Source organism: Erpetoichthys calabaricus, chromosome 4 (assembly GCF_900747795.2).
Source record: "Erpetoichthys calabaricus chromosome 4, fErpCal1.3, whole genome shotgun sequence".
In the NCBI taxonomy this organism is placed as follows: domain Eukaryota; kingdom Metazoa; phylum Chordata; class Cladistia; order Polypteriformes; family Polypteridae; genus Erpetoichthys; species Erpetoichthys calabaricus.
The window spans coordinates 48,688,717-48,700,858 of NC_041397.2; the positions used below are offsets into that span (position 1 = coordinate 48,688,717).

General features: G+C 35.5%; 1 protein-coding gene across 1 annotated transcript in view; it reads right to left on the reverse strand.

Moving 5' to 3' along the window:
• eif2s3 (eukaryotic translation initiation factor 2, subunit 3 gamma) overlaps nucleotides 1-12,142 on the reverse strand; it is a 61,408-nt gene that overhangs the window by 19,678 nt on the left and 29,588 nt on the right. Inside the window, exons 3-7 of the mRNA XM_028799424.2 lie at nucleotides 9,085-9,212; nucleotides 7,879-8,000; nucleotides 6,175-6,269; nucleotides 3,821-3,979; nucleotides 2,828-2,962 (exon numbers count right to left, since the gene is read on the reverse strand). Coding sequence (XP_028655257.1) covers nucleotides 2,828-2,962; nucleotides 3,821-3,979; nucleotides 6,175-6,269; nucleotides 7,879-8,000; nucleotides 9,085-9,212 — 639 coding nt within the window. The remainder of the gene's footprint in view (nucleotides 1-2,827; nucleotides 2,963-3,820; nucleotides 3,980-6,174; nucleotides 6,270-7,878; nucleotides 8,001-9,084; nucleotides 9,213-12,142) is intronic.

Here is a 12,142-nt window from a genome sequence, read left to right on the forward strand (position 1 = left end):
TGCTACATCGCCATGAAAAAAAACTTCTCGTTTAACAAGATGCAAAAGATTTGGCCATCTCACGAAGGAAATGTGAACTTGATTTCATATAGGATGCTGCATTCACTTTTTAAAATGGCCTCAGGGGTCAATGCTGGCTGCTGGTCCTTCCACTGCTTGCCTGACTGCTACAATTGCCTAACAATTCTTTTGTCTTTTCTTTCTCCTGATTGTCTTTTCTTTCTCCTGATTGTTATATGTGGGTACAAAATGCATTTGCATTCACACGTGCGTTAAATGTGATCAAAAACGGTTTCTGACCAACTCTGAATGTAGTCTTTGTGCTGCATCACTGGCACATTTGGAGTACATCAGTGTTCTAACAAGGTCAGATGCTATCGATCATGACGCATAGAACAATGCTGATGCAAACAGATGTATTCTGCTTTAGCAGTAGTTGTAGTAAGGTGTTATACCACACTAGCCATTATGGGTGAAATGAGAAGTCAAGCAAAATTACACCTTTTATCGGCTAACCAAAAAGATTACAATATGCAAGCTTTCATGGAGGCTCAGGCACCTTCTTCAGGCAAGATGTAACCAATTCTCATCTGTGTCCGGACAGCCACTCTCTCCTGACTATGTTCTGACCAGGACACCCTTTACAAGTGGTCTTCCAGATTCCATGGAGCAATGGCACTAGGCTTCACAGAGGCACTCTTTAGCTGAACATTCTTCTTTATTTTTTCCAGGTGCAAGTTTGTGGTTTTATTTTTGTTTTACTACAGTGTACTTTTTAGCATGTGTGTCCTTTACCTTCTCATCTACCGTTTAATCATTGGCTTGATACAAATTTTGGATACATACAGTACATAGATGTTTCTTCCTTTATTTTGTTATTTTTTTAACCACAGTGAACCTCCAATAGGAGTGGTTAAAGGATTTTTTCATGTGCCCATTATAAATCTTCAAAATAAGAGGCATCAAAATACTCTTACGGCTGTGGAGTTCTACCGGATAACTGAACTTGACAGCATACACTTTACAACTTTAGCACTTCTTGAACTGCACATTTAATATATGTATATTACTCCTGTATTATTATTTTTAATATTTTTATTATATATCTTAGTATTAATTTGAGCAATTAGTGAAATTAATGAAAATTATACAAAACTCCAACAGCATTGCCATCACAGGTCTCCTTTCTAATTAAACATTTACTTTAAAAAGCTGGTATTCCGCTTGTAAAATGGAACAACAATCAATTAACCTACCCATTATATTACAGTAGTCCCTCGCTATATCGCGCTTCGCCTTTCGCGGCTTCACTCTATCGCGGATTTTATATGTAAGCATATTTAAATATATATCACATGGGTCTTTTAATTTCTGGTACATGCTTCCTCAGTTGGTTTGCCCAGTTGATTTCATACAAGGGACGCTATTGGCAGATGGCTGAGAAGCTACCCAACCAGAGAGCGTATTACGTATTAAATAAAACTCCTCAAATATATTGTGAGCACGGGGGCTAACCCCTAGAGGATATGGCCGCTCCTCAATAAACGCTGAAAGATTACCTTCACATTGCTCTCTTTCTTGCTGGGCTTGCATATGGCTGATTTGTCAAGCGATATGCTTCCTGCACTGTGCTTCGCATACTTAAAAGATCAAACAGCACGTATTGATTTTTGATTGTTTGCTTTCTCGCTCTGACATTCTCTGCTCCTGATGGAGGGGGTGTAAGCAGGGGGGCTGTTCGCACACCTAGACAATACGGACGCTCGTCTAAAAATGCTTTCATGTTGCTCCCTTCTGTGCAGCTGCTTCGTGAAGCGACATGATGCACGGTGCTTCGCATACTTAAAAGCTCGAAGGGCACGTATTGATTTTTGATTGTTGTTTTTATCTCTCTCTCTTTCTCTGCTCCCGACGGAGGGGGTGTGAGCTGCTGCGTTCAACTGCTTTGTGCCACGGTGCTTCGCATACTTAAAAGCCAAACAGCCCTATTGATTTGTTTGCTTTTCTCTCTCTCTGACAGTCTCTGCTCCTGACGTGCACTCCTTTGAAGAGGAAGATATGTTTGCATTCTTTTAATTGTGAGACGGAACTGTCATCTCTGTCCTGTCATGGAGCACAGTTTAAACTTTTGAAAAAGAGACAAATGTTTGTTTGCAGTGTTTGAATAACGTTCCTGTCTCTCTACAACTTCCTGTGTTTCTGTGCAAATCTGTGACCCAAGCATGACAATATAAAAATAACCATATAAACATATGGTTTCTACTTCGCGGATTTTCACCTTTCGCGGGGGGTTCTGGAACGCAACCCCCGCGATCGAGGAGGGATTACTGTACATTGTTATATTATTTTATTCACATTTATATATTATGTAAATAATACTCATTTGATGAAATGCTAAGTCAAATTTATATTTATTCACCTAAATATAATTAGTAAAATACTTGTTCTTAAGCATCAATTAATAATAATGGGTTTCACACGACTGGAGGCATTTATAGCTTCGCCCAGGGCAGCAAGAGAACTGGCACTGGAGCTGGTGTCATTTTGTCCACTCAATGTGGATTTTGGTCTAATGGCCACTGGTATCTTTCCTAATACAATGCAAAGTCAAAGGAAGGAAAAAGGTGATAAAGAGAGAACCGTTTTAAGACAGCATGAGGCAGAATATATGATTGTGATGAACACATAGGTACCTCTGTGACTTGTTTGTTAAGAAAAAGTGACAAATATTCTAATTTGTAGAATATATCACTGAAATATTGCATAAAATGTACTACAGAAGAAATTTAGTGTATATCAGTTCTGAAGGATGATGCAGCTTTCTTACCAATGAGTCTTGGCTCTGAAGTGAAGTCACGAACTGGAACTGGAATTTTCTTAACAATGTATTCACAAACCACCTCAATGTTATATTTCAGCTGGGCAGAGATTGGGATAATTGGAGCGCCTTCTGCAACTGTACCTGTTTAAAAAACATGTTAAGCGCAATTCAATTAATAATAATAATAAAAAAACAAAACAGCTTTTTACAAATGAACCAAAACAAACCACAAATGAAAGGGACCATGAATAAACATCAATATATCTAGGTTTAATGAATTTAATGTAATTAAAAGTTAAAACAGACTTCATGTTCATAGAACTTCATGCTTTTGTTTCCTGATATTTTGTTAAAGTAGTTTAGGGTATATTCTACATAATGTCTGTAAAAATGTATTATACTACAAATGTCCAGAGCACAGTAAGCATCTTCCTTCAATAAACCACTTTGATTTGATGATCTAAAAATTAACTTTAGGATAAAATGTAGAAAAACGGTCTTATAGACATTAATATTTCAGTGGGTATAAAGGATACAAATATTTTTTTTCCCTAACTGAAGATGGATTTGAAAATAAAAGCAGCACTAATCCAGTCTATAAATTTAAAGAGTTTAAATCATTCTAGGTATACCTTTACATTATTGGCAAAGTATTAGTAGAAATGCAGTAACTTGTTTATTCAACATACTCTTTAAAATAAGGATACATGTAGATCTAAGTACAACTTACATTAATTCTTTTTATTAAGTTTGACTGCAAACAATCACTACCCTAATTAAGTCAGAAGAGAAGTAAAATGTTAAATAACACCATCACACAGCATGATAAAAGGGTACAGGACTGTACTTTACACAACAAACACCTCTCCCTAGCAACTGTAAAACAGCTCATCTCTAAACAATTAAACCAAGGTGTTAACATTATTGTGAAAAGCAGGCATGAAACATTTTTTAGTCCAAAAAGAACACCATTACTAAAGCAACAAACCAAAGACCTACCTTGAACAAATGCAAGAATCTGCTCGTACTGTTCTTTTGCTTGGCTCTCTTTTACCAAATCAATTTTGTTTTGCAGTATCAATATATGCTTCAGCTTCATGATTTCGATGGCAGCCAAATGTTCAGATGTCTGAGGCTGTGGGCAAGACTCATTACCAGCTAAAACAGTAAAAGAAAAGAAGACTATACTACAATTACTTGTATATAAATTCAGATTTAAAAAAAAAATTGAACAACTGAAGAAACAGTATTTTATATTATTCACTCGCATTCAGGCAACAAACAAAACAGGATTTAAATCAGAAACAAGTTTGGAAGTCAAAGTGAATGTTGACCTATAACAGCTGAACTTTAACTTCAAAGTTCTAAATTAAACACTTAAAATTTTTATTTTTTTTTAATATTGTGAATCTAAGATTCAAGTCCAAACACTTGAACCTTTAATATCAATGTAAAACAAACAAAAAACAAGACATGCAGAGATGCATTCTTAATGTGGATATCTAGAATATGAAGGTTAACAGAACATGTACAAATTTTCGTGCAGGGATATATTTTACACACACACACACACACACACACACAGGAAATTTAAATATATTCTAAAGCATTCTTTCATGCTTCTGAAATGTTTTTCTCATAGTGCACAGAGTTTGGAAAGTGGTTAAATAAAGTTATATGGGTATATTTTGTCGTATTATTGTCAAAGCACAGTATCACTTGAATAACCAGACTTTGAAATATTTAGGCTACTTCTTGCATGCACTTATTAAATTGTGATTCACTCAAGTAGTTGCATTAAACATATTTCTTGTCATCTCTGTATTTGGTTTTCAGAATATCTTTTTTGACCCTGCAATTTATAAATGACGGTTTAATGGGGGACATTTTGCAAGGAAAGCATACATGCTTGTAGACATGAAATGTTAACACCAGCAGTATTTAAACTTCTATTGTAAGATGTCATATTGTACACAGATTCCTATGCTACAAAAACAAAACTGCTTTTTAAGATATCATACTTTATGAAAAGACTGGCAGTGCACTTCAACAGTAAGAGAACACACATCCCAGTAACTAATCACCAATAAAAATGCCATATGATAGTAAAGGGTTCTATAAAGCTTCAGCCATGAGAATGAGATTTAACCTCCTTAGCGTTAGACCCAAGCTGTCAATTGGGCAACAGTATAGGTGTGTCCTGCGTAAGCGTCAGGCCCAAGCATTACCCAAGCAATGGTGTAGATTTGTCTTCTCCTAGCCTCCTAATGGTGTCTCATAAGAAAGGCCTGTCATCAGTAGTGATGACAAGGTGAATCTGTCTTCAGGCAGCAAAACTGAAATGGTCAGTGAAACCAAAACGGATTATGATGAATTCAAAAATGATGATTGCATCACTCACACATGTGCAGTGCCCCACTCATTTTATTATTATTCATTATTAGTATTAAAAATTCTTAAATACTCGTACTATTTCTCATAAGTACTTGCTTGGTGTACTTTATGCACCAGTGTTAAAAAGGCTATTTATATGCATGCTGTGAGATTGTAATATAAAATTACAATAATTATATTGTACATGTTTTTAATGTAATTTAATACCTAATTAGTGAATAGTATGACACAGTTTAGGACTATCAGAAAATAATCCTGAACCACTTCTCCAGAGCTCATTCGTCACTGGTCACACTTTCATCCACTACAGGATCTGCACATATATCACATTTCACTTCAGTTGTTGAATGTTCTTAGCAGACATTGTTGTCATGCATACATAAGTACCTGCGCAGCGTACCAAATGCACCATACGGAAGTTGCAACTGTGCATCCACTCATAAAACCGGCTTGGGGCACACTGGAGAGTAACTGTACTTGTAGTAAATCAAGCCGAAGACAGATGATGGATGCTGCCAGTAGGTTCAAGTAAAAGGACTTTGGACAAAAATAACTAAGATTGGTGTACAAAATACACCAGTGCGAGTAGTTAAGGGTTAATAAAAATGTAATTTTTCAAGACAATACAAAAATCCCAAAAAATGCTTGGGGATTCTATGTTAATTATTTCAATGTTTTCATACCATGACACTAATTATTTGCTATAGGAAATCAAAACCACAGTTGGATTAAAATTAAAATGAAGCTAGTCAAGTAAGTCTAAATATGAACATTTCAGTCATAAGAAAAGTCCACACCAACAACATTTTTGTAACTGTACTGATCATCTTTTGTTCCGCTGAAATGTAATAATATATCTTTAGTCTATCACATTGGGATTAATAAAGTATCTATCTATCTATCTATTCTTACACCATGACAAACTACTGTTAGAAGGAAAACAACATATTATACATTACCTATTAGTAGCAGAGCAGCATCCATTACTGCGGCACCATTTAACATGGTAGCCATCAAAATGTCATGGCCAGGACAATCCACAAAGGACACATGCCTATAAGGGGGGTGAAAAATGCAGATTTTTTTTTTGCTTTTAAGAAATTTATAATAAAACTTTAAATAACTTCCCTACACATAGTCATTACAACTAATAACTTTTTGAACATATTTGAACAGGCAAACAGAAGATATTAATGCCAACAGTGATGACATATAAAGGTGACATAAATGAACAAAGAAAGGCGTGGAAAACTTACCTCTTTAATAATTTCATTCAACAAAAATATAAATACATTTAATTGTCTACTAGTGACAAAGTACACCCTTTGCTTCAGAAGCTGATATTACTCCCTTTATCAAAAATTAGTTTGTATGCATTTTATTTGCACACAGCAGTGTTTAGGTGTAACATAACATGTATTTACGTTTCATTTTGCATTTTAGATTGAAAGTTTAAATATAACCTTTGAACTATGATGACTGTGTTAACAGGTTCTCACTGTAATGTAATTCTTTATATTAAGTATTTCACTGCCAAGTGTGTATATATATATATATATATTACACACACATTTTTTTTCCACCAAAATGTTAAACTGTATCTCAACCCCCCACCCCCTTAACCTTGTAAAAGTAAATTAAATTTTGGATACTCAAGATAAGGTGGAAAGCTAATAGTATAGTAAAAGCTTCTGAAAATTTCACTGCAACACTATTGCATGATGAACAAACAAGAAGCTGACATTTCACTGAAAAGGGCTATTTAGAAGGTAAGGATTTATGAGGAGTCCAAATGTGATCAACAAATATGCATAGCTTTCAAATTGAACATTAGGTCAAGGAGAGAGAGTGAGATTGAAAGCATCACATTTAATTTACAGTTGTGAGCTGAATTAACTCTTGTCTGGCACTGATTGAGAAAGAAAAATATGTTATTTACATGTCTGATAGAGATCTCGTTCCTAATGATGTATTAAGTTATCCAAGGTTTAATTTTAATGGAAGGACTAGTAAATATATATTTCACCTAGTTACTATACTGCTGGATCAATTTCACAGCAATATGTAAAAATTAAACATAAAAGAAGAAAGGTTAATAAACTGAGTAATACAGATTCAAGTAAAAGCCCACCTCGCAATTAAGTAATTTCTTTTAGCTTTACCAAAATGTCTATTAATACCATATGCAGCTGGACTCAGCTGTATTTACAGTACATTTACTTATTTGGCTGATGCCTTTAACCAAGGCGACTTACAACATTTATGATGCAATTGGTTACATTTCATTTGGTTTTCCAATTGGAGCACAGCCAGGTCTAGTGACTTGCTCATGGCCACACAGTGTCAGTAGCAGGACTTGAACCCACAACATCAATGTATGAAGTCCAAATCCTTAACCACTAAGCCACACTGCCTGTGGCCTGCCAGTACATCACAGTACATAGGTGTAAATTAAAGAGTGACCATCTTCTCTTTAAGAAACCAGTCTGATTATGTGATACAAGGTATGGCAATATTTTTTCAATTGTACTGACAAGCGTCTTTGCCAATATCCTGGCATCTATGGTTAAAAGTACGGACTGAAAGGTTCACAGCTAAAAATAAAGATTGAGGTAGCAAAGTAGACTATTATTAATGTACAGTTAAATTTCTTATCCAGGTACCTGACCAGCTTAAAATTTCCTTTAGTGCCAGGAATGTCTGTAGGGAATTCATCAGGTGTGCTGCTTCCACATGATCTATAGCACTCTGGTCTGGGACAGCTGAGGTCGTCTAGTTTGTACACCTGTGCAATAAATAAGTTAATTTAAAATTAGTGAAATTAATGGAAAGCAAACAAAGCACTGTTCTAACAGATTACCTGGAAACATTGCAAAGGATTTGTAAATACAATAACTTGTTTTTGCATGACTGCACTGTGGATGGAGATGCACTCAATGTCCAACACAATTTCTAGTAAATAAAACCAAAACTATTATTAAAGGAGACTGGATTTAAATATTGTTCAAGAGGTACAAAGCTGGTGTGCTTACAGTACAATAAGTAGCTGCTCTCTTTTACAAAAAAAAATCAATTTTTGCTGAACAAAGTTCAAACCCATCTGGTAATATACTAACCATGTGGAGACATAACCGATTGATTATACTTTTCCATGCAGGTTTAAAGTTTTGCACAGTAAATAAATTAGGATTGTTGAATGTATCATAAATTAAAAGAACAAATCCCAAAACAAGCTAGTTAAATAGAACCTACAATTGAGTTAAAAATCCATCCTTGTGTGTACCAAGAGGGCCTGTTTCACAATCTAGCACTACTACCCATCCCTAAAAATACATTTTTTTTCCATAATTAAGCACTCATGAAACTCTACTGGAGGCATCAATGCCTTTACACCAGACATCGCAACCAGATTCTGCTTGAGAAAAAAGTTGTTTAGTACAGACAAAACAAAAACAAGCACACAGATGAGGGGCTTCTGTTCCTGCCAAAGTTTGTAATATGTACAGTATACAAGTTGTGATTTGCTCCAAGAACAACCATTAATGGAAACAGAATAATATGCATTTTTGTCATTATTACAAAAAAAACGAAGTATTATGTTCTAATACTCGGCTAAACTGCACACTCTTCATCAAGCTGCCTACCTGTGACAGAACTTGTAGTGTAGCTATCAGTTACATTAGAAAGCACAAAATGCTTGAAAATGGTTGCAAAGTCTGCAGGGGTTATTTCATATTATATATAAACAGTTGAAATTCAACTGAAAGGAAAAAATTCTAGGATTTTATGCGATTACTTGTATCTGTGGAACCCAAGACCCACCTGTATCCATTTGCCTTTTTGGTAAATTAGCCAGCACTGCAACTCACCTTTGCATTAGCATAGCCGAGTTTAATGGTAATATTTCTCTCAAGTTCATTTTTAAACCGGACAGTGTGGACACCAGAGATAGCTTTCACTACTGTAGATTTGCCATGAGCTACATGACCAATTGTACCTGAAAAGACAGGAAAAAAATTAAAATTTAAAAATGAAACAGTCATGTATTGGGGGCTTCCTTTAAAACTCTGCAGGTAGCAGACATTAAGTGACTTGTATACAATTATAATATTTATGGAGGAAGAACATTGGATACAGAATAAAACATCAGGCCCTTAGACAGAAATTTATCAAGAAATTAAACAAAATAGTTTAACATTCAAAGAACTCCACCAAATACCCAAATTTAATGTATGGATCATATTGTATTTACATAAAACTTACATAACTTTTTAGAACTTGCACTAATAACACAGTTTTTAAAACATCTACTTTAATCCCAAGGATGTAGAATGGAAAATACACAAAATACACAAGTTATATTTCTTTGAACTCTTTAACAAAATTCATTCTTAAGCTCACTTAAAAACTACTTTTCAACATAAAAACCAAACATAATGAAATCGACTTCAGGTTCAAATGAGACAGTCCAATCCCAGGCAGCACATAGCACAAAACAGGAACCATCCTGTTTCCAAGATCAATTTCCATCTAGTACTCAATGCTGTCAATACTGGCATTAGCTCCTTTTGATTGGCTTTACAAAATAAAGTATGTGTGTTGCCCACTTCTACAAATAAGGAATAATTTACATATCTCTCTATTATAAAAATATCCTGCGACGAGACAAGAGTTTTTGGAAGATTTTTTCAAGTCCTGCAAATTGAGATCCGGGCCATGAGATTTTTTCAAGTGACGCCCTCCTGTCAACCATTTTCAACCATGCACATGGTAAGAATGCTTGACAGACACAGTTTCTGCTCTCTCAGCTCTTAAAAATTTTAACATTTTCTTCACTTTAAGTTCCCAATTAAAGACGTATTATGTCCAAATCTTATTGAAGAATTTCATCACGAAGGGTTATCAACAGTAAAAAGGAGTACACAGGCAATCCTAGGAGCGAGAAATGAAGTCAAACGAATTATCGCCAAAAATGGCGATCAGTTACATGGCAAATTGGTTAAATGCGTATCAATACACTAAGCTGAAACAGTTGGTGGTGATCATGCGGAACATGAAATCATCAACTTACAATACTCCATCCATCCATCATCCAACCCGCTGAATCCGAACACAGGGTCACGGGGGTCTGCTGGAGCCAATCCCAGCCAACACGGGGCACAAGGCAGGAACCAATCCCGGGCAGGGTGCCAACCCACCACAGGACACACACACAAACACACCCACACACCAAGCACACACTAGGGCCAATTTAGAATTGCCAATCCACCTAACCTGCATGTCTTTGGACTGTGGGAGGAAACCGGAGCACCCGGAGGAAACCCACGCAGACACGGGGAGAACATGCAAACTCCACGCATGGAGGACCCGGGAAGCGAACCCAGGTCCCCCAACTGCGAGGCAGCAGCGCTACCCACTGCGGCACCATGCCGCCCAACTTACAATATTCCAAGGAATAAATAAAACCATTAACACTGTCTGGTCTTCCATCGCCCGAATTACTGTAGAAAGAAGGATGTATCCATGAAAGGTAATGTAGTACATCTTCAGGGGATAACATTAGACAACATTATTAAAACGTTAACATTTTCTTGTAAGAATAGCTTTTGCGAAGACAATTAACAAATCTCAGAGCCAAATATTCAAAAAAGTCGTTTTATTTAATAGAGAGAAATGAAATGCAATCATGGGCAGTTATTCGTGGCGTTGTCACGATGAAAGTCCAAACATAGAATCAAAATTAAATGCAATATTGACGAAAATTTAATTAAAAAAATTGTTTTTACTGAAGTTTTACAGTAAAAGTGTAAGTTTAAAAAGTATTTGCATGTTAATTTCAAAGCCAAACAGAACAAAACCATATTATCAACGAATAACTAATGCAACATGAAACATAATTTACTTTCAAATTATTACGTTTTACTCTTTTTTAATATGGTTAATTACTCGCTGTAATGTAGTTCTATTATGCATATGTAACAATTCCCATGAAAATAAAATCTGTTTAAATTGTACATCCGCATTCCCATAGCCGAGCAACAGAACAGCAAAGAGGCTAGCGTGTAGCGCAGGCAAGGGGGGGCTGGCGAGCAAAGACAGCAGGGGGCAAAGTTTTTTTTTTTTTTTTTAAATTAAAGTCACCACATATTCAAGTGTTCTATTTGAAAACAAATTATACTGTAGTAAAAATTTAAAAATGTTATACAAATAATTTACAAAAATTCTTTACTTTTGCAGATGCATTTGAATCTTCCAAATAAAATACACAAATTAATTCAAATGCAATATTTTCAGACAGAGGGAATTATTCTGTAATCGGCACTGGGGCGACTCCCAATGTAACTTGTAAGGAACCAGAGATGCTTGACCACACACTTAACAAACACACTCAGTTCTTGAACAGATACATCCATGAAGGAAAGAATGAAACAATTTATCAACCAGACAAACACGACAGCCTTACCAAGAACCTAATAGGCACCTTGAGGACATAATGACTTCTGGGGAAAGTAGTTAACTTTCATCATGATAAACATAAAAAAAAAAACACCCACAACATACACACACAGCGCAAATACTAACTCAGCCAATACAGAAAATTGGGCATCATTGGCATGTTTTGCTTGTATAATGCACTTCTAAGTCAATGACTGAATTAGCACATCTCTTAACTGTGTCTAGAGGGTCCTTGAACATGCTTGAAATATCAATTCTATGAGAGCAACTGCTCTCAGTTTCTAGCCTGATGGCTCACAGGTTACAAATAAAATTGATCACCGAGTCATACACACAATTTATATATAAAAAAATTTCTGAGAAATTTGTCAATATTTTCATTGTTATTAAGCAGAGCGTTATTTTTTTAATGATTTTTTTTTTTTTTTTTTTTTAAAGGGCAAGGGTTCAACTTCTGATTATGAAAGGTGA